Genomic DNA, 24740 nt, shown 5'->3' on the forward strand with positions numbered 1-24740 from the left:
CTTTTGTGGTCTTATCTGGTAATCGGATGCGGTATTAGATAATACTGATTTCATTTTCAGTCTCATTTTTTTAGTAGAAGTCTGTACAGGAAAGTTCATATACAGTGTTAATGTTGCTAGACAAATACAAAGAGCGAATATGCTCCGCAAATCAGTGCATCGCCACCATCGAGGAGCATACAAAATTCGGTTTGAACGTTGTCTGAACATCTGTATTTGCAAAAAAATCATAAGTGCTTAGTTATATCACAATTTTGGTATTTATCTGAAAACACTATTAAAACTGTGTGAAAATGCAATAAAGTGATTATTCATCTTTTTATAATGTTTTAAATTAATTTGTGTTTTGTATTTAACAGTTAGTGTTGCTTCCATTGTTTACAAATAATGAATTTTCAGTTATTTATGTATTACTAAATGTAAATATAAAGCAATACCAAATAAAACATAATATAACAAAAAAGTATTTACGTTTAAACATTTTAAATCCAAAATATGTATACCTTCCATGTAAATCAACTATAAAACCACTCAATACGTTCCTTATTAAAATTATAAAAAAACATCTTTCTACTGATAAAGTCACATTTTAGTTGTAAACAATATGTTACAGTAGTCATGACTAGTTGATCGATATATAGAAATTAATTATAATAATGTACTTGGAAGTAACATCTGTTCTTAGTTACTTAACTTGTCAATACATTATTTCAGAAAGGTTTGTTGCACTAGAAATATTAACATATCTACAGATATACCATAACCGTGAATATATTGCAAAATGCGTAAAGAAGTTGGTGCTATGGTACTCCGTAAATGAATTTCCATACAAATACCAACTGTGTCACAACCTGTACTGTAAAATGTCGACCAAAATGCTCTAGATATGTGTTCATTTTAAACTGCATTAATGACTGAACACAAAGGTAAACATAATCAGTACTGAACAAAGCCGTTTCAGGATGGATCTCAGAAATATATTTCAGCCGCGCCATGAGAAAACCAAAATAGTGGCTTTGCGACCAGCATGGATCCAGACCAGCCTGCGCATCCGCGCAGTCTGGTCAGGATCCATACTGCTCGCTAACAGTTTCTCTAATTTGCAATAGGCTTTAAAAGCGAACAGCATGGATCCTGACAAGACTGCTTGGATGCGCAGGCTGGTCTGGATCCATGCTGGTCGCACAGCCACTATATTGGTTTTCTCGCGGCGAGGCTCATTTAAAGCTGAATGATGTCTGGGTCTTCAGTTCTATCATATTTTAAAAAAGAAAAATACGAATAACTTTAGTTAATGTGAATATCCTGGCTATCAAACATATTATTCGTGGCATTCGGGTTTTAAACTTGTGCCACCGGAAGTAGATGTCAAAAGTCCTTTCAGCGGGTTAACCAGGCGAGCATTACGGTTTATTGAAAATGTATTTAAGTGACAGCAATACACATACCACTGCGCTGACGCTATTAAAATGCGATGTAAATTAAGCTTATTTAGATGCCGATGCAAGCAAGCAAAATGAAAGACTACAGATATTTCACATCAATTCCTTTCATACATAGGACGAATGTAGTTAATCTAAATAATAAAACAAGTTTACAGTAGATTTACAAAATGTAGAATCATTTTACCATTAACATTCCACTTTTAAGGCTTTAAATGTTATTTTAGTCAAATTAAGCAACTGCAACTGCCCAAAAAGACATTATACACAATTACATGATTAGAAACACTTTCGGTGCTGCATATCAGTTTAATATATACAATTAAGAAAGACAATCAATAACAATGGATACAGTAATAACTTCAACAATGATAATACAACTTTCAAATCGAGATAACAATTACCGAAACAGAAGATAGGGAAAAAGAAAGAAAATGATATAGATTAATATGTTCATTGTGACAGACACGTTAAAAACAAAGTCCATATAAGCCTTTCATGAAATTGTTGAGTGAAATTTTTCAATGATTAATCCGTTCTTGAAATGAACACGAATCACACTAGTAAAAACAGGATTTCTCATTTCCTACATTATTAACACAGAAACACAATTGTGATGTTTTAGGCTTGTTGTTGTTGTTGTTTTCATGGATTACATGTCTGCATACACTGTCTGGAATAATCGGAGGAACGACAGAAGATGGCATCACAGAAGACGTAAAGTCCCTCGTGGTTGCTGGTATATTCAAAATCTTCAAATACAAAACGAGTTTCATGGGAAGACTGCGATATGATATGTGTGTTTGAATCCATTTCACACCTAAATGTAAGAGAATATGAATGTAAATATTACATAATGGTATAAACATTCATGTCGTGCATAGCTCCTTACCAGCTCAATGATGCAAAATGCATTTGTTAATTAAAAGAAAAATGTTTATACGCCTTTAACAGGCAAACATGAAAGTATACATTTTTATTTTACCTAAAAGTATGAGACAGAGTATTCCGAATAAACAACCGGTGTGAAATTATGTTGTCTCACGTCGCTTTTCTAAAACTGGTCACCAGCTTCTTAATTGTAGCATTTGTCTTTAGTTTGGTTAAATTATATTCGCTTTAAAGTGGTCCAGACAATAACAAAATAATTCTGTCACGCCAGCTTCTTGTAGTTATAAAGCAATCGCATCCTCAGTTTACGATATCTCATCACAGTAAGAATCTACAACTCAATGGCTAACTTCCTATCTACAACTCAATGACTAACTTCCTATCTACAACTCATTGACTAACTTTATCCTTGTAAGTATGCTTCTGACTGAGTAGCTTTAAATTTACTTTTTTCAAAATTAAGAAAATATTTCCGTCGGAAATAATACTTCTCAAATGTATCAAATATTATGTTTCGTCTTACCCATTCTTTATAATCTCATATTTCAAATGATCAGATGCGGTTGCCGTTGGTTTTGTGTAACATGTGTGCACTTTCATTTTGATCGTCCAATCAGAGGTGGTACTATACACCTTTACATATACTTTGGTACCTACTGCAACGTGAATAGGATTGCCCTGGATACGATACATGAAATTGGGGTCAGAGAAGAAGCTCATGTTGACAAAATAATGACTCGATCCAAGAACGGATTCAACAGGAGTACTGCCAGTGTCATGATGAATATGACCTGAAAAGATATTTAAATAACAGCTTTCATTCATTACTGGAAAAAGGAATGGATATATCTAAGGCAAAATTGAACAGAACAAGCGCAAGGCTCTACATCGCTCTGCCTCCCAACTTGATCATATAATGCTTCGTTCATAATAAAGATATGGTAGCTCTCGTTTTTCCTTTATCAATTTATCTTTGCAGGTGAGAGCTCACGAAAATGACATTTTAAATTGGGGACAAAGCCATCAATGAAACACAATACTTTTGAAAATAAAAAAGGTTTAAGTAAAGGTTTCTTTGCTCTATGCCAAGCTGCCTCTGAATCAATAAAAACTTAATCATCATTATACGAAAGAAATGTTTCATACTAGAAGAGCATTTTACACTTGTCTAACAATTTGATATTATACTTTCAATGCGTTGATGTAGTTTGTGTATTTGGTCAGCTGATATTCCACAATTTACAATTAAAGGGTTACAATGTACCTGAACTTGTTTCGTTTCTGTCTACATCACACTCAACACCAATTGTCCAGTTGTAGTGTCTGATAATGAATGGATGAGCTGGGTCGCGCTGGGCATAAACCAGTTGATTTCTATACACTAGAACGTTATTTCTTATCTGCAGATTTGATTTTAAAACAACTGTATGTACATGTATTGGATATCGTAACAAAAAAGAACCCATTTATGTTTCATTTGTGCACGAGAAAGAATGTCTACCTTTGCATCTTTATTTCATTAATTTAACGCTTGTCACGCTGTAAACAGTACTGTTGTTTTGATATTGATCTGATCTGTACATAAGAAGCTGCTTAGAAAATATGTGTTATGTTCTCAATCTGAACATCATTTTATCACATTCTTTGTCAAGTGATCTTTTAACAGATGCAAATACTTCAATATAAATTGACTTTCTAATAATGTAATAAATATTTCTAAGAACTCTACATGTATGTGTATTTTACCATTTGACTGGTGAGACATTCATGCAATCCCTGATGGAATGTCACAGTATTCCAGCTCTCAACGCCAGTACAAGTATTTTCACCGAGATATATGTCAGAGGCAACGGATCCTGGATAAATGTTTCGAAGAAGTGCAAGGTTTACCCTAATGTTCCAGCCATTTTCGTTACAACTCACTTGTATTGCATCAGCCAGACTATACCCTTCATTAAAAACATCAACAAAACTTTGATCAGGATACAATTACGCGAATATAGTAATGTACGATCCATCAAAATAGAAATCTGCTAGCATGTAAAAAATAATATCAAATCCGATTAGAACTGCACCTCACTGCACAAGCAAACAATATAAAAAAGAACAGATTGTGAGCAAAGAGTAAATACAGTCGAACTAAATGCGATATCATTCTTCTATATAACCAAAAGTCATTTATACACTGTATACCTACCGTCTAACCATGATAAAATGCTATTGTTTGTACAGGTATTGTCAAATAAAAGCAATTATTTAGCTAGTATACCTGCAGTAGATAGGTACCATGGTCGGCGTGTAGCAGTTGTAACGTAAGATACATTTGTGTAATATCCTGTATATCTTGGTAATGCCGTTCCATAAATGTAACCTGAAAATATTTTTTCAGGTTAAATTCATATTTATGTTATCACGTTTACAACGTAAACTCCTGCTGAGGTTATAACTAAGTATAAACTAAAACATGTCTGTTTATCTATATATTTGCTGTCGAACCTTAAAGACCCATTACGAGCTAGTGACCTACTTTTTCCTCCCACATGAACTTCGTGCAAATCATTCTGATAATACTGGTACAGATATTCTACAAGATGACTGATTGACAATTTAGGCCCTTCCTGAATAAATGTGTTTGCACAACTTCATCTGCAAACTTATTCAGTCATCCTCTTTTCAGTATAGTTTTATAGCCTTGCAACTATTTTACACTGTAGAAACAAAGTGTGGTCTAATCTCACCATAATACATCAAATATTATGCATACTACTGCATTAATTTAATAATATATTTAGATATTAAATACATTGCCTTGGCCTTATATATGTCACTGTCAACTTGTAACTTGATACTTGTTACTTTTCATTTTCTTCATGCAAAGCATGTATAATAACGATCATGGAAAAACAAAAAGGTAAGTTATTCTGTGGCGCGTCTTTAACATGAACGTAGACCCAATGTCACAAGTGAACTTGCAAACTTGTAGCCGTCGCTAAGGTTTTCTAAGATAACATTCATGTTATGAAAATATACTGTAAAAGCAGAAATGTTTGCGAGGGTTAATTTTCTCTATATTCGCAAGGCCCTACATCTCGCGACAACTAATCCTCGTGTAAATAGTCACAATTGGTATTATTCAGTTTCAAGCAGGATACCATATTTACAACTGCGCAAAACTTATTTGCAACATAATATATACATCGGTTACCATGACAATCGACTCCCGCGTCTTCAGAATGGCTACAATCATTGGTGTACCAACTAGTAGTCATACACTGTGTAATATCAGACTCGTAACCATGGCAATTCAGATTATCCAGTAATATACGACCTATTCCTTGACCAAAGTAAGCGCCTGTGTAAGCCTTGCCATAACTAAAGCAAAAACGAGAAATAAACACATTTCCTACATCAATATATTATACTGTGTAAAATAATAAAATACTTTAAAGTCTAATCGTAGCTGCTTCAGTGATTAATTATCGCTGTTTTCTAACGATACTGTTATGTAATTGCTTCTTTTATATTGTAACATGATTCAAATTGTTTGTCAGTTAAACAAAGAAGGCAGTCAAGAGTTTAATAACAAATTTATTTACATTCTCCCTTAATGACGGACATTTTGTATTTATCGTTAAAGGAAAGGCATTGAAAGTAACATAACGTCGCTTAGTGATATTAAATTGTTATCAAAAGGGAAGGAAATCTAATGTAGTAATAAGAAATTATTTATCGGGGTTCATGCAAAGTCAATAACAAAATATGATTGGCATAGAGTAGCTATAGCAATACATAGATTTTCCGATTATATTCTGTCGTTCAATTTGTATGACCTGTAAAATAATCAGTTAGGTTAGACAGTACACCAGCTACACACCTGTCAAGTTGATATATTGTTGGTGCATTTATGTAATTGTTTATTATATCAAACCCACACGTTTTATACGTCAAATTGTCAACTGATCTTAGAGAATTACTATATATTGATGTTTAGATATCTCGAGTCAGAAGGGCTTAGAAGTCCGGCTGGACTTAGACCTAGGAATGGGTCTCGTAGATATTAAGTTAGGTTTTAAATATGACACTTGTTAAGACTTAAGAAGTTACAAAATGAATTATGAAAGTTATGTACGAAATATTCCACTGTGCAAATAAATATCAAAAACGTTCAGACTCGTGTTTGTGTTGTGCTACGTGACACAACCTCTTTAAATTTTTGGAGCCGCAGACAGGATGTCGAATTTCAAGATGGGTTGTTGCGACATTACGAAGCGAAGTACTACTGCCAACGACGACACGCTGCCAAGACAAAAGAAGAGAAACTGTAAGTTACCATCTTACCTATCTTCTTGTATAATTTTGCAAGCTAGTCTTTTCTTTTATCAAATTTTTGTTTCTATTTTTGAACAAAATTTCAAGATAAATTCATTTTTAGATTAATTGTTGGACACGAAAAGAAATTTAAATTTATAAAATGATAAAACCTAACTCATTATATACAAAATTCTAAAAAAAAAAAGTAAAATAATAGTTAAAAAAAAATGTAAAACAATAAGAAACAATGCATTGACGAAAATACTCAAGAGACTGAATTAAGAAATGCAAATGTGAAAATATTTGTTTTACGAAACTTTTACTTGTCATATTATGTTTATTTTACTTGTTCCATATGATATTTGTTTCCCTTATGGCCACATTTAAACAGTTTTGAGCATTCCTGCATTGACAAATTGTTTAAATGAAGGAAGATGGATTGTCCTATGAAACTTGTGTATAGTCATAGATATGCGCAAAATGAGTTGTAAATAGTTTCTGTTGAGGTTATGGGTAATATTTCATCACGAATATATGTGAAAATACAAGGAACGGCTGAAAACTAGTTAGATATGCGAAATTCGTGTTTAAGATGTTTTATGCATGAAAATGCGTTGCTGGGTTAAATTGTCATTGCTGAATAAATGTATACATGGTTATCTTTCTAACCATATGGTTACTTCAGGTCATAGTAAATTAAAAGGTTGGTCTGGTCTGTTGTGCTGGAAATATTTTGAAGCCTGATATGGCACAAGAATATGTTTATTATGCAAAAATGACTTGATATTGTCGCTGGAACATGTGGTTTCCAGTAAGGTTGAATTTATATATATTGTGAGATACTATTAGTAAGAGTTACTTAATATTGTCTTTGTGAGACTGGAAGTTGAGATCCCAGTTGTTTTGTAAGATGTATACTATTATACAGACACAGATACTGTCTTCCGAAATCTTAAATCGGAGTCTTACTATCATAGCATGAAATCGATGCATGTATTGCATTATGAGGTACGTGTGTGTACCGGATATTTTAAATTCAACAACTTTTGTTTTATGAGACCTGATGTAGTATTTTTGTCAGAGCTGCAAAAACAGTCGAACGTGCTGTTACTTTTAGGTTACCTTTCATGGGTTTTAAGCAGGGTATTCTGTCGGAAAATTTATATTTTCTCGCGGACGACATCATATTTCTGTTGAATCATCTAGAAAGGTTACATTGTGTAAATATAATCATGGAAGAAATCATTTACAGTTATTCTGTTATATATTGGTGTTGGTTTTGTATGTATGTCTGTTTGTATTTGGAAATGACTAAATGCTTAATTTTGTAGATTTTTTTAAGCTTTCATAAGCATTCTTAAATATCATATCTTTACATTTTTTATGTTGAGAACATATTTTGCTTTTTGTTATGAACATATTTTGGCTGATATCTTTATTTTTCGAATAATGTAAAACGTAGGACACAGCTTGTAAAAAGTACAAAGAAGTAAGGTTTTCGGTAACATAACGGTTTATTCGAAGTACAGATACCACTTATGAAAAGAAAGTACGAATGAACTGTCTTGAATAAAATACGAACTGTCCGAAATAAAATACCGACAAACTGTCAAATTAACATGGGAAAAAGTGTATTCCAAGTCAACATTATAAGTCTTGTCATATTGTGGACTGTCATTATATAATAGCCAAAGGGAGACTAATTACGTGTAACGGTTACATATTAGGAAGTACCTGTCAAAGCAAAATGATGACATTTGCATTTGTGTATTATGACAATTTGTAAACATGCAGTTTTTGGGAACAATATAATAACATGAAGTGTATTTTCGGTGGTCATCTGAAATATTGGACATTACTTAATGAAACAATAATATTATAACTTGGAGAACTCTAGATAATTTCAGAAGTTAGCAAATGAAATTAGATGGATGAACATCAAAAACTTGGAGAGTGCGGTACAACGTTATGGCCTATAACGGAAGATTCTTAGCTACAGAGATTGTTGGTGATGCGTTACGCTGTAGAAGGATGCCGAAACCAAAAGACAAATGTGTAGAAGGATCGATGGCGAAACCAAGCGACAATGGCGAAGTGGATTGAAAATGCTGGGAAGCCTGTGGAGTTTGGCGAAGAAAATGGTCCAGCTGGAAAATTACAGAACACTAAAAAAAAAACCCAACTAATTATCTTTCCTTTCTTTCTACTTATCAATACATAATTAATACATTTTGGTCATTACATATCGATTTTACTATTTATTTAAGATCTGTAGCAAATATCAAAATATTCGAAAGTAAGATGAATGTGCTGATTAAAATCTTTGTATAAATAAGTGAAATTTAAGTATCATGACAAATTTCTATACACGCCACAATAATTACAGGCAATTTAGCAATGTTATTAAACGAAATTGTTATCTTTTTCCTAACTCTTATATAGCATATATTCTAAAAGATGCTCACCTGTGTTTTGCTTTATTTTACAGATATTGGTTTTGTGAAATATGGATGTAACACGGGTTAAAGAAAAAGTCTTGGAGGAAGAAAGGAGAAGTGCCACTACAAAGGCCGATATAAAATAAAACAGACTTTTTATGAAATGTGAAAATTGTTTAGTTTTAAATACTATTCTCCTTTGTTCTTGTTTATCATTAATTTTATAAATGACTTAAGATTTTTTCTTTAACACTGTTCTTTAATATCATTCCTTCAGATAGTATTCTAATGTTCTTGATCATATTAAATATTATTCTACATGTCATATTGTAAGGCGAGAGATAGTACTTCAAGTCTAAAAAAATTTAAATTTGTAATTCAAATTTTTTCTTTCGGTGGGTAACGAGTGTAAAATAATCAGTTAGGTTAGACAGTACACCAGCTACACACCTGTCAAGTTGATATATTGTTGGTGCATTTATGTAATTGTTTATTATATCAAACCCACACGTTTTATACGTCAAATTGTCAACTGATCTTAGAGAATTACTATATATTGATGTTTAGATATCTCGAGTCAGAAGGGCTTAGAAGTCCGGCTGGACTTAGACCTAGGAATGGGTCTCGTAGATATTAAGTTAGGTTTTAAATATGACACTTGTTAAGACTTAAGAAGTTACAAAATGAATTATGAAAGTTATGTACGAAATATTCCACTGTGCAAATAAATATCAAAAACGTTCAGACTCGTGTTTGTGTTGTGCTACGTGACACAACTTATCTCTTAAGGACACGCTAAGGAGTGATTGGTGTCATGCTTAACATCTTCTTTGTTCCACTTTAAAAAGAAATAAAAATCATGCCAAAATTGACGGGGAAAGATTAATCTATGCCATGGTACTTTTTAAATAAGATTTTATTAAGAAAGTCCTGTTAAGATAACAAAATGTGTAAAAGACTATTGCAAATTTCAAACAGATTTAACTCTCTCATATATATTTCAAATAAGCCAGACTTTTGTATGCATGTGGAAGTCCTATACACTATCAAAGTGATTTCAAGATTGTCAGAAAATAGTTACAGACAAATCAATTATTTTTTATTATCCGTTTCCTTCTCCAATGAATTAAAATTGATATATTCAATACTGGGTTAATTTATTAGAAAACTGTAAAACACTTTTATATATCATCTTAAAAGCAGTCTGCTATTTTTATGCAATATCCTTATGAACTGTATCCTTAGTTTCCTCCTTCGACAAAGACTGACCATCCTTTAATATTCTGCTCTCAAACCGGACTGCTTCATTCTACAAACCCAAGTATTGATTGGTTGGCAGCTCGAACATTTTCAGACCTACTTACAAAACAATAAGGTCTCATGACCAATACAGCCTTCCAACATCCATTACATATGCCTGGTTACTCGTATGATGTGGCTTACATCAAAACTCCCATTAACGCTCCTTCTAGAGCCATGGATGGCCACATTATCATTATTCAGATTCCATGCTAAGCCAATGGTTGGAACAGGGCCAAGATAAAATCTGTAGTTTTGCTGTTTTATCAGAAAGGTGTTAATGAAAACACATGTCAGGTGTTTCCTGTTTATCCCGCAGTCATCATTTGAAGGTTTTATATATGAAATTTTGAATTCATTTTTGGCATCTGATAGAGGACTATATGGTGAGATATATGAAATAAAAAACGATGCCAGTTCACTCCTCAGTGTGTCCTTAAATAAATACTTATTGACGAGCGGACGTCAAATCTCAGGTTCGTTACTACTCCGATAAGCTAAGTCCATCAGGTTTTTATTACCACAATATTTCAATCAGCATATTAGAATTTATTTAGATAGGCCTTTTTATGGATTGTCATCTCAACTGCCACACTTCGCTGTTCTTAACCATTAGGGTAAATCCTACGCATGAAAACTATTAGTCATGATAATCAAGACAATAAACCACGTGCAGCCTTTTTCTTATACAACATTGTTTGTCACAACAGTATCTATGTCATATCGTCGAGGATCACCCGTGATGACTCTACGAAATTTGTTTTAAGCAAGGACAGATATACAAGCGTACAAACACTAGCAAGCCAGCATAAACCTTTTTGACACCAAGTCAAGTTCGAACATGAAGAGATAATGGGTAAAATATTCGAAAGTCAGCGGCCTTAAGCACATGTACCCTGCGGCAGGACAAATGGCCGCCGTGTTGACTGTCCGCCGTGATTTGACCATTATTTATCTTATTGAAATTGTTTATACATGTTGTCACAAAATAAACCAAAATTTTCGATTTAAATGGTTTTTAAAAATATTCTTAGTTCGCCGATTATAATAGAAAATGACAAGGTAGCTCTCACGCCATGTTTTCAACCAACGGAAGTGGAAGTCCCAAAATCAGTTTTGTTAAGGAGCCCAGCTGCTCATTAAAAACATACGCGCACTTCGGGAACCTCGATTTTCAAATGATGCGCCAATTTCAACGGTCTTTTGACAGCGATCTGTCAGCACTACATCGCCAATTAACTACTAGGTCACGTTGATCCAAACGTTTAAATAAATAGGCACAGCTAGATAATTATTAAACTCAAGTAACAATAATAATATATGCTTGTTTTATAAAACGTGAAAAAATAATGTGTGGGGGTTAAACGTCACACCAACATTGCGTCACCCGCCTAGCAAAGTTTCAGCCATGGGTGGGCGCCCAGGAGAACCACCAACTTACCGAAAGCAAGCTGTATGCTTCGTCTAATGAAGAATTGTACGTCCCAAGCGAGGGTTCAAACTCACGACGGTTAGGGATAAGTGATTTCAAGTCAGCGACTTTATCCGCTCCTTGCAAAAATATAGATATTTTAGAAAATTTCAAAACTGATTAACACACCGCTCATCATTGACAAAATTACAAAGAAACACACCGCTCATCATTGACAAACTTACAAAGAAACATACCGCTCATCAATGACAATCTTACAAAGAAACACACCGCTCATTATTGATAAACTTACAAAGAGACACACCGCTCATCATTGACATTCTTACAAAGAAACACACCGCTTATCATTGACAAACTTACAAAGAAACACACCGCTCATCACTGACATTCTTACAAAGAAACACACCGCTCATCATTGACATACTTAAAAAGAAACACACCGCTCATCATTGACAAACTTACAAAGAGACACACCGCTCATCATTGACAAACTTACACAGAGACACACCGCTCATTATTGACAAACTTACAAAGAGACACACCCCTCATCATTGACAAACTTTAAAAGAGACACACCGCCCATCATTGACATTCTTACAAAGAAACACACCGCCCATCATTGACATACTTACAAAGAAACACACCGCTCATCATTGACATACTTACAAAGAAACACACCGCTCATCATTGGCATTCTTACAAAGAGACACACCGCTCATCATTGACATTCTTACAAAGAAACACACCGCTCATCATTGACATACTTACAAAGAGGCACACCGCTCATCATTGACAAACTTACAAAGAGACACACCGCTCATCATTGACAAACTTACAAAGAAACACACCGCTCATCATTGACATACTTACAAAGACACACACCGCTCATCATTGACATACTTACAAAGACTGTTTACCTGCCACCCATGTAATATCCGAGCATTTTGCAGATGACCTTGACTGTTGTGATATTAACGTTGTCGTCACACACAGTACCCCATGCCCCATTGTGGTAGATCTCTACACGTCCAGAATAGTATGTTGGTCCATTTACAAGTCGTATTGGTGTTTGAACTTAAAATATGATAACTCAGTAATCACAAACCTTAAAAAGTAAATAAGCGAAACCGAATATAGGCGGACATACCTAAAAGATGAATACCCGTTGTATATAAAACTTAATATGCGACAAATAAGCTATACCAGTCGATCTTGAAATAATTCTTTTGACAGTAACATTACTGACCTTATCACTGTTTTACATAACATCGATATAGTAACACATTCAGATTGTTTTCAAAACGAAAGGAAACCATTTTAATCATCTACAAATTCCATCTTTAGAATGACACAAAAACTTATCATATGGCAATTATGTTTCCTGCTGTATCCTTTACCCTTAGTCTGCTGGTGGCAAGTGATTCTGCCTTTGAAACCTGTGCAGACCAAGATCAGCCTGCACATCCTTTTAACAGTTAATGGTACTGTACGAATTGAAAGATGGACAAGTTCATGATAGAAATTTAGCAGGGTAAGGGTTAAAGCAGATGAAGCAAAGTAAAAGATTACATGAAGAAATGATTCCCCACCCAAAGTCTCCCTACGACAACGCAAGATTTATTACTTTTCGTGTACTTCGGTGAAAAAGATAGAATACCAGGTCATTATTAAAGAATTATACGTAAGTAAAAAGAAATATGTGATTTCCTACAATTTATAGACGTAATTGTTTTCAGAATAACAGTAGAACATTTAGACGTAATTATAAAACTAGAAAACGTTTACCTTCAGTTGTTTCTGCGCCGTGGCTGTACCACCAGGGTGAGGTAGTTATTTCATCCGCTGACGAAAGAAACCATTTTTTTAATAATACATTTCATTTAATCAAACACAATTAGATACAATAAGTATGTTTCTTTAAAATATATGTGGACATGACTGACATTCGAAGCAGCATACATAAAAGCTGCCTCAAATGTCGATCATGTCCACATGTCATATAACCGTTTCTTTTTTTTTTCTATTTTTTATTCGATTAAACAGCTTGTCTTTGTATCTGTGACTCCTATGCGGCAGATTTAATCATTTCTGTGATTCAACAGTATTAAAAAGATACGATTACACTATCTGCATACAGAAATATGAATGAGCTCCTCAATATCATTTTAATAAACCCCGATTTAAGTTTGCAGCAAAGGAAACAAAGCACAGTTAAAGAATGGTTCTAAATGGTCATCTGACCAACAATAAAATTAATATTGTATACTATTTATCTAACAGCTTATACTGAACAAGGGAGGTAGTATCATAATTCTAAACTGATCTACCTTACCATTGCAATCTACCCCGGCATCTTCACTATGACTGCAGTCATTTGAAAACCAAGCCTTTGTTCTGCAATCCCCAATATATTGTTCTTGACCACTGCAACCTAGATCATCCAATGCTATTCTACCATTACCTTCTCCAAAGAGTGCAGTCGAATAAGCTCGTGTACGACTGAAAGACAAACTATCGCTGTACTATTAAATGTAAAATGATCTCGAATACAGAATAAGGTCACTTTTGTGCAGTTGGTAAACTATTGTTTAAATACCTTTTTCAAAGTGAACTGTAGTTATAAGTTACGTATGCTCATGCTTGATTCTCTTATGTGTTTGAAAAGCACATGTAAAAACGTACTAAGCTTTTCTCCAAGGTAATGAAAAATGTCTTAATGACTACTAGTATTGGTCTTTTGTTAGTCAATACCGGTAACATTGTAATTGAGATCATATGTCGAACAATTTGATACTGTGCTGTTAAAATAGTCTTATTTTCTCAAATAGCTACGAAATATGTCAAAATGTATGTGATTTTGTCTGTGAGTAATGTGAACTTGTCTACGTTCTGTTTTGTCAAGTGTTGTAAAAAAAAATGCAATAATAAGTTTTTATTTTGTCATTTTTTCCATGGGCTTGTTATTTTGTCAAACAAGTGGGTGGTTTTGTTTAACTTAGGTGTTTGGTCTTGGTCGTTTCATGTTTTTAATTGTAATAGTTTTGTTTAAACTTGTCTCAGAAATGTTACATATTATCATGTCGTAGCTTAAAAGTTATTGGACAATATTTAGACAAGTTCACACCGCACTTGGAGAAGAAGCATAAAATCTTCACATAGTAACACAATAATAGATTAGACTACGATATTCGTAGATGTGATTACATACAATTTGAAGATAGTAACATATCTTTAAGAGGATACAACACTTGATGGACAGAACAGAATGAAATACGATAAGATAAATTTTATTCTAAGTTGGCAAGACAGAAAAGCAGTACAACATAAGCGGCAAGTGCTTTTTTAACCGACTATATATAACAAGGATAAACAGTTAAAACATGTAGTAAGAAAGCTGTAAATTAAGAGACAATGTTAGAGCACATTACATGTAGCAGCATAAAATTGAAGTTAAACCTGTGAAAGATCTGCTGCTCTTGACCAAAGGCCTAAAAACCGCTCAAGATAATCAGGAATAAAAAGAAAAACTGATGGGCAAAACAAACGCAAAAAGCTGAATAGAAACTTGCTAAACGATATCACCTTAGATCAGATCTGAAGTGAACAGAGCAGCTCCTTCACACTAACACATAAAACATAGCATATTAATAATAAGATGAAGTAATGACAATTGCACATTCAAAGTATAGTATGCAAGCATGTTACTACATAATAAATAATATAAAGCAAGGTATGCAACTAAAGCAACTAAACAAAGAAAGCAAGGTATATAACTAAAGCAGCTAAACATGGAGAACAAGGCATACATCTAAGTCAACTAAACAAGGAAAGAAAGATATACAATTAAAGTAGCTAAACATGAAGAACAAAGCATACATCAAAAGCAATTAAACAAAGCAAAAGCTACCAAGCAAATAAAAAAACGACATAAGTCAGACGTGCTATTTCATAGAGATTGGTTAATGTGAGCTAATTTAGTCTACGATATCATATCTGATCAGCAACCTTAAAGAGTAACGTAAATGTTTTAATAAAAAATAATATATGTGAATTATGTGAAATATGAAAAGTTAAATTAAAACAAGACAAAGTTTACACAAAGTAAATAGAAAATACATCTTCACTATTAACCTAAATACTAAAGACTTATCCAAAATCCTGAAAAGTGCAGCTGCATACAACCATGAGTTTGAGACATCAAGTTGCATGTTTATTTAATCGCAATATGAAAGAAAAACCACATATGCATTGCACTGGAATGGGTCACAAACAAAGAGTTTGAGACATCAAGTTGCGTGTTTATTTAATCGCAATATGAAAGAAAAACCACATATGCATTGCACTGGAATGGGTCACAAACAAAGAGTTTGAGACATCAAGTTGCGTGTTTATTTAATCGCAATATGAAAGAAAAACCATATATGCATTGCACTGGAATGGTTTGTGGCCGGATATAAAAGGCACAGCAATTAAAGTTCCCCCCCCCCCACCCCCAATAGCACAGGGCAAGTTAATAAACGGATGACATTGTTATGTAAACACCAGGGTATGTGAAACCCGAACATGAACATGTTAAGCTTTTATTCTGAACAAAACATTAATCATCAAGAAATAATACATCGAAGGACTAGTGCACATCTATCGTAACGTTACTATGGTAAAAAGATGTTATCAGCAGAATATCTATTCGATGCGTTAATATGTGTCGAACTGGATATATCGTGCCAAGTGTATGTTGTAAATTACAAAACAAGCGGTGAATGAGGTTTGCACATTTTTGTATAAGCAATATGTACAAGAAGGTCATCGGTTATCTAAAACCAGTTGTACAAGTACATTATATTACCTATCTCCATAATAAATTCCTAGCTGTCTGCAGACAACTCTTGCTTCATAAAGACCAAAGCCATCATCGCATACTGTTCCCCATATACCATCATGGTATACCTCTACCCGACCAGAATATGTATTGTACCCATTTACTAGACGTATGGTGGCTGTAGATAAAGGACGTTATTTTATTATGATACACGGAAAGCAAATGCAACGATTGCGCAAATTTAACTGTCAGATCCTATTAAATATATTCTACACGTCCAACAGGAAACGATGTTTACGAAATTTGTTCAGTAAGTATAACACAATTCACTTACAATTTTATTTTGATGTTTCTAAACTATCTAGTTCAAGCACAGGTGCCCGTCCAGTCTTGGTGCCCATATGGGTGCATCCCCCTCCCAAAAAAAGCCTAAAACGAAAAAAAAAATTGAATTTTTTTTCCCCTATATATACTCTTATATGGAAAAGGTGCTTGTGTTGCCGTAATGCTATGGAGGTTTACTAGGACACGCTGTGGAACAACCAAAATGTCAAGTTCAGTACCAATGCAAGCTACCCTGCTGCCATTTACACATCGGACATTTAGAAAACAGTAATCAATCCTATTCTACCTAGTATACAACCTTTAAAAATTTACAGTTACATGTAAATTCTAAGACGCCAACAACGGAATAGGTTTTCTACTTTCGTTTTGAAACAAAATGGCCGATCGTCACTGTTATTTTGCAAGTGTCTAGACAATTTGGCCTGTTTGAATTTAAATGTAAGTCATTTAAGGCTGTTTACTAGGCAGATCAAGATTGATTACTGTTTTATAAATGCATGATGTGTAAATTGCAGCAAGGTAGCCTCAGCTGTTACTGAACTGGACACTGATTGTTCCACAGTTTGTCCTAGTAAATCTCCATAGCGTTACGGCAACACAAGCACCTTTTCCACATAAGAGAAGTCTATATATAGGACATTTTTTTTCCATTTTTTTTTTTTTTCGTTTTAGGATTAAAACAGTGGCTTTTAACTTTTTGGGGGTAGGGGGCATCCACATGGTCACCAAGACTGGACGGGCACCCGTGAGTTCAAGTACCTGTCACAACTTATTCAATATCTTTCCTCTCTTTTTAGCATAATTATTTTTTGCAGAAGGAATTTTGCAACCGATTTGAATTAAACTACATCTTAAACTTTTCATTTACCAAACCAAATACAATGACACTTTATGATCTTCTTTATATTTTCAAAAACTTCAACATAAGAGACAAGATAATTTACTATGGCATGAGACACCGGCATCTTCTCCGTGACCACAGTTTTCGTTCATCCAACCAGATGATCTGCACTCGTCAACGCTGTTTTCATCACCATAGCAATTTAGGTCATCTAAGACTATTCTCCCACTACCTTGGCCGAAATGTGCTTGTTGAAACGCTTCTATATAGCTTAAGAGATATTTAAATACATTTTAAACAAGACAATACTCATTCAGAGATCAAGATGTTAAAAAGTCATCTAACTAAGTTGTCAATTAAATATTTTAACGAATTCATTCCTTTTTTTTAATTTGAAATAAAGGAACGACTTTTTCATTACCGATCTCCTAAATTCAGTAAGGTACAGACACACAAATTATTTTCATCATGTAAACATATGAAACTAATGCACGCTGTTGCTACTTATTTGCAATATTTTTTTCATAATATACGTTCGTTGGTTTAAAATTACCTGTCGTTACTGAGCATTCCTAACATTCGGCAAATTACTTCGGCATCACTTCGATCGAAACTGTCATCACAAACTGTACCCCATGCTCCACCGTGGTACACTTCTACTCTCCCAGAATACTGGTTCGGTCCGTTTACGAGGCGAACAGGGACTTTGTCTAAAACAAACATCACTTTGGTAGTACTAACTGAATCGCAAAGAACTTACAACAATTTGGAGTGTCTGCGCTGATATCCTGCTTGATACAGACATAAGTAATTTTAAGTCTCTTAATCTGAACTTAATTTCTCCTACGGTGACTTTGTTTGAATGAAAACTTGATTATTTTGTTAAGCTACAAACATTTATAAAAGTTAAATTAAAGTCCATAAACTTCAAGAAACTGTATGAAATGTAACCTGTTAACTATCTTAGGCAAAACTTCCTTCTGCTGGTCATATAATTTTAAATAAAATATTCTTCCAAAAAGGACAATGTTGGTTTTCCAAAAACCTAGAAAGCGGCTAGCTTTGACTTCAGTATGAGATGACAGACATGAATGGAAACAAACTTGCTCCGTTCAGTTTCCCCACTAATGAACACTTTCTGTTCATTTGTTCCTTTCTGTGTCACCGGTCACTTTTGGAGAAAAAAAAATAATATGCAGGAAACCTAGTTCCTATCAGTGAATTTTCATACTCGAATCGCCTTTTGATTTTGACTTTTCATTGTTCCCCCATCGACTTCATACAAATAAGTTGGAACTCCCTGCATTTCCTGATTTGTTTAAGCTAATTTTATAGGAAAAACCTATCGTAATACTGTCTGGCTGAGACGAGCCGGCAGTATTGTTGCACATTACAACTGGGCATTGTCAGCGTATAACGGATGTCTACTATCGTTTGCTATTTTTGGGGACTGTGTCGAAACTTTGATGGATGTGACTAACTGTACAAATAACAATTAATTAAAATACCCTTATGAGAAACTACCTATATAAAATCTCCAGAAGTATTGGTCATGTATTTCCTCAGAATCTGATTCGGTTCCGCAATATGAATTACTCCTTATCACACCTGCGAATAGATCAAAGCAATCTATTTTCTACATAATGATCATAATTCCTGCTGATATTTAATTCCGAACCTGTGTCACCCTTTCCATATTTCTAAATATACGCAGTTTTGCAAAATGTGTCATACTTTTTAAATATCATGTGCCTGAAATAAATGTGAGCACAGAGCATAATTGCTAGAAATTTCTTCATTAAAAGATTATATTCCTATATTCATATTCATTTTCATCGTAAAATTGTAGATTATTTATATAAGAAAACAAGCAATGCCACATAAAACAATGCAGCAAATATAAAATAGACAGTAGTAAATTTCGATATGATATGAGACAAATTTCAACCATTCTCACCAGAATCGAAAAGGAAATAGTATGTCTGATTCTCATAAAAAGTTGTGGACGTTCTAAATTCCAAAGAGTTGTTATAAGCATTCACGGTAACTCGGTTTCTGCTTGAAGCGTCAATATTCTCAAGTAAAGAACCTCTTTCACTGAACAATCTGATATAGGAATGTGGTGAACCACGAATGAACTGAAAATAGAGAGAGTAGAGTACATTTGTGTTCTGTGTGACGGCCGAAAATGTCTCCCCGTACTTGGAGTCTGCGTTGTTATATTTTCATATCATTGAATCCGTCCATTCAATGCTCCTAGATGACAGTGAACCACTTAAGCCAGTGCTAGGGGACGTGAGGGGTGTTGTATATTTCATTACTCGTAAACAGACTACGTCAAGCTGGGTCTTCTATTGTTTTGCTTGGTTGCTTTCTATTCTTCGAAGTGATCATTCATGGAAAAAAGAAAGAGCAGAAAAATACAGACTCTATTTTGCAATACTTACCGGTCTATCTACCATAACACTCCATTGTCTTTGGTCTGGAGATACCATGCCTGTTGGCCCTTGAAAACCATCGAGAAACATCGGTCTTGAAACTGTAAAATACCCTTATGTAAACTACTAGATATTTTAAAGTTAATAATACAAATTGGATTATAAGTTCTTATGCCATAAACGTTAAAATGAACAGCTTGATATCTACATAATTACTAAATACCGTAATTTTGTTGGTTTGTTTTGGCTTTAACCCTTTTTAAACAGCATTTCTTTTTTTCATATTTATGTAACTGCGGGTAATTAACCTATCCGGTGTTCCTGAATTCTGATCTTAAAACTGTTCTCCGCAAGTAGCTGCCAACTTCCCCACATGAATCAGAGGTGGAGGACGAATAATGTCAGACACAAATTCTTTTATCAAGTCGTCACAGCGAACATACGCCTCGCCAGGGGACCGAACTCGCGACCCCGCGGTCCGCAGATCTGCGCTCTCCCTATTGAGATAAGCGGGCGGGCTCTTACGCATAAGAATATGATGCACTGATATACCGTTTAAACATAAATAAACACATCACCGGATAAAATTGTGACTGAAAAGTTATATTTAAGCTGTATATTTGCGTTAGTACGTCAACGTTATGCCATGATCTGTATTAACATAGGATAACACGTCAATAATTATGATGCCTTGCTAAGTAAGTGCATACCTCCAGATAACAATGTGATGCATCTTTTCTCACTCTGTTGCCTTTGAAATAAAGATTATTTTAATGAGTCATGGTTTAGAATATCTGCTGTTTTTTCAGCAGTATATACAATTTCGCATTATAATGAGACTGTATAAAAAAGGGATTGAAATGTTTCTTTTTAACATTTTAACATAAAGAATTGATAGGCAAAACAAACAACCAACACTTAACGATAATCTGTCAGTTGAGAAATCAAGATAAACACATTTTTCTGATACGGGCGTATCAATCAGTTCGTAATTTAGTACGAACATGTTATTCGAAAACAATAAACAATGCAGATATTATGACACTAAATGTTTATTTACTCATATTAGATAAAAAATGTTTACATTGAGAATGGCATTGCAAGATCAGTAAGAGCATACAGTGCAACAATAAATCAATATCACTAATGTGCACAAAAGTTTTAAAAAAAAGACCATAACACATTGTACGATGTCGACCAATTCTAAAACTTCTGAGGCAATATTTCATCAGGTGCTTATTCCTTCCAGAGTATTCACTGAATAACGCACAAGTAATTTCACTCTCTAACCATAGCTGTTTGCAAATCAAGCAGGTACAACCAAAAAGAATTGTGAACCATGCATCATGATTATTTATAGAAACAACGCCAATACCGGGTACAACCGTTCGCCTTACCCGGATGTGTCCGTCGCTGTGAAACAAAACACGTTGCTCGTATCATTGATAGCAGTCGGTGCCCATGTGACATTGACCTGCCAAGTGGTTGAATTTATTTGCATCAATGGTGACTTAACCATCCCAAGCGGCGATACGGTTTTTATCTCTGAAATACTAAACACTTGAAAGGTTTATACACGTTACTGTCATATCGGTGGCTGGAATTTGGACCACTCAATTGTTGTCGTATAAATGATATCAGGAAGGAATGGGTCTGACATGTCATTTGACTATCATAATTTGCATATCTTTTAATCACAAAGAACCCTTCATCATGTTATAAACATACTTCATAAGATATTGTTATCTGATATGAATATCTTACGCTCACGGTCATTTCGTAATTGAATAGCATGTATAATACCGAAAGATCCGGTTTAAAAACAAGAAAATATACAGATTGTATAAGATATATAAAAATTTATTTACCTTCTGTTATATCCTCTTATGTGAGCTGTAATTGTTGTTTCAAATGTTTCATTTTTGCGAACAACAATGCAGTCACCATCTTGTGGCGACGGGTCAATCAGTTCAGGTCTTACTGTACATGAATCACTTGACTGATAAACCTGGACAAGAAACTGTACTGGTATGCTACTTAAGGGTGAGCTGTCATACGGTCTTGCATAGTCCTCAACTTGAATTGCAACTGCGTACCAGCCACGAGAATAACGGGCATCATATGATAACGTGCACATGTCCTGTATAAAATAGAAAATAAAATGTAAAGAATTTTAAATTTTGTTTCTTTTCAGTATTTCAAACCTGAGAAAAATCCACATACGGGGTATTTTGTTTACGCAATTTTAAATATAGGAACTGAAACGTTTACTTACAGAATCAAGGTATGCATTAGGAAAAGCATTACAAACAGCTGCGCATTCAGTTTTGGCACTACTAGCCCAACGACATTTAACGCTGTCTTGATCAGGGTCCTTCACTGAAATCACGATATTGGGTTAGAGTTATTCTTGATCGGGAAAGTTTTAAATGATTACTTTTTGTAACAAGACTGTTTTAAAGTGGCAAGAAAAACAACAAAGCTGAAGCTGGTATTTTTACGACGGACCTACGCCAAATAGCGAGCAAGCCGCATACCGGTACTTGTCATTTTGAATTTGAAACGTCTAGGCAGATTTGTAACTTACTGAAGTGCATCTGTCTTTCGTACGATTTCCGATGGATTATAGGCACAAATAGCTGAGGGGCTATTCATATTGGTTCAAACTGGTTGGTATTCTATCCATTTCAGAGAATCTCTAAAATGATGCTCAAAGTTAAAATTATTCTACAAATGGTCTTATATCAATGTCCTTACACCTTTTGAGACGAACCGGCGGGAATAAGATATAATTATTATGTCTGAACAAAAGTGCTGATCATTAACTACAGTTAGATCTGCCTTCTTTAAGTTTCTTCTTGTATTTCTTGTCAATGGAGTATAAGTTGTTTATTTAAGTTCAATGGTCAAGAACTGATACCTGGTATTGTTATCGTGTGGTTACAACCATACTGTAGCCTCACTATAGGTGTTATTTCTGCAGTGGGAGAGGAATTTATTCTTCCCGTATCGCTCCTTACGCTGAGATTTGCTTTCACCACGAGTTTCCACCTTCCTCCTGAGCCAATATTGAGCGTGTCGATCCAAGCTTGTCCTTGAAATCTTAAATAATTGTGTTTTAGTTTGGAGAAAAAATAATAAAGTAAACTACGGTGAAGTTTTAGGAGTAAAACCAACACTGAACTTCAAAGGATAAACAAAGCTGTCAACAAAACCATTTTTAAAACTTTTCTTCATATTTCATCGCCAACAATTTTACTTTGCATTTTTAAGATTTGTTTTATAAAAAAGTAATATATTTTCATGTTCTCTAATTTTATTATCATCATTATCTAATTTAATGTTAGATCCACTGACTTTTAAACCTGGCTGACTTTAGGCTGTATATCTGTTATTGACAATCTACTACTACATTACCCTCGATTGAAAATTTCTTATGAGCTGGTATTTTTAAAACGAATGTTAACAGACAACCTTAATTTAAGCCCATTTCATCTTCCGTATTTTTTCACAGTATGAACTTTTTCTTGCCCCGAATGATGGCTGTGACGTCATTTGACTTTTGCAAACGCAGGTAAACACAACTGGAATGAACCTAGACTAGCTTCTAGACTATGATATATCTTTTTACATTTTTATGGTTTAATGTAGTGAACTGAGCCGGTCTATGCCCAATATCATGATAATTTTAACATCATTCCTCCGTGAAAATATCTTAAATAGACTGGCTTTTGTCTCTACGAAATGGAATTAGACAAAAATGGAGAACATGTAGAAATAGCTAGCTTTATTATCAGTCTAGTGGCTAGTCTAGAATGAACCCGGTGCTTCTAGGCAAAAATACTGTATGGTGTATCGGTCAGGTAAATATGGTGGCTGATTTCTGCCATCTCGTTCTGGCGTGTTGGCGCGTTTGCAGAGCGCCAAGACGCCAACACGCCAGGACGACAATTATACGCGCCAAGACGACAAAATCCATATTTGTCGTTTTGGCGCGTTCATTTGTCGTCTTGGCGTGTTGGCGTCTTGGCGCCCCCGCCCCCGCCAACGCGCCAACACGCCAAGACGACAAATGAACGCGCCAAAACGACAAATACGGATTTTGTCGTCTTGGCGCATATTATTGTCGTCCTGGCGTGTTGGCGTCTTGGCGCCCTGCAAACGCCGACGCGCCAACACGCCAAATGAACGCGCCAAAACGACAAATATGGATTTTATCGTCTTGGCGCGTATAATTGTCGTCCTGGCGTGTTGGCGTCTTGGCGCCCTGCAAACGCGCTAAGACGCCAGAACGCCAGGACGACAACTTCCCAATTCAGCGTGTTGGCGCACCCGCCAGAACGACAAATGCCTTGTTTGTCGTCTTGGCGCGTATAATTGTCGTCCTGGCGTCCTGGCGTTCTGGCGCCCTGCAAACGCGCCAACACGCCAGAACGAGATGGCAGAAATCAGCCACCATAGGTAAAAGGTAGGTAGGTATGAAT

General features: G+C 34.7%; 1 protein-coding gene across 1 annotated transcript in view; it reads right to left on the bottom strand.

Annotated features, from left to right (window-relative positions):
* Positions 1-1731: 1731 nt before the first annotated feature.
* The window catches only part of LOC128551552 (uncharacterized), a 54630-nt gene continuing 31621 nt past the window's right edge, over positions 1732-24740 (bottom strand). Inside the window, exons 20-39 of the mRNA XM_053532454.1 lie at positions 23177-23358; positions 22532-22635; positions 22125-22396; positions 21654-21809; positions 20967-21007; positions 20266-20357; positions 19776-19956; positions 19343-19426; positions 18372-18528; positions 17922-18088; positions 16660-16810; positions 14146-14312; positions 13599-13655; positions 12731-12887; positions 5539-5705; positions 4603-4704; positions 4080-4282; positions 3598-3733; positions 2857-3124; positions 1732-2262 (exon numbers count right to left, since the gene is read on the bottom strand). Coding sequence (XP_053388429.1) covers positions 2088-2262; positions 2857-3124; positions 3598-3733; positions 4080-4282; positions 4603-4704; positions 5539-5705; positions 12731-12887; positions 13599-13655; positions 14146-14312; positions 16660-16810; positions 17922-18088; positions 18372-18528; positions 19343-19426; positions 19776-19956; positions 20266-20357; positions 20967-21007; positions 21654-21809; positions 22125-22396; positions 22532-22635; positions 23177-23358 — 3019 coding nt within the window. The 3' untranslated portion in view covers positions 1732-2087. The remainder of the gene's footprint in view (positions 2263-2856; positions 3125-3597; positions 3734-4079; positions 4283-4602; positions 4705-5538; positions 5706-12730; positions 12888-13598; positions 13656-14145; positions 14313-16659; positions 16811-17921; positions 18089-18371; positions 18529-19342; positions 19427-19775; positions 19957-20265; positions 20358-20966; positions 21008-21653; positions 21810-22124; positions 22397-22531; positions 22636-23176; positions 23359-24740) is intronic.

The sequence above is a fragment of the Mercenaria mercenaria genome, unplaced genomic scaffold, assembly GCF_021730395.1.
Source record: "Mercenaria mercenaria strain notata unplaced genomic scaffold, MADL_Memer_1 contig_1260, whole genome shotgun sequence".
Lineage (NCBI taxonomy): Eukaryota > Metazoa > Mollusca > Bivalvia > Venerida > Veneridae > Mercenaria > Mercenaria mercenaria.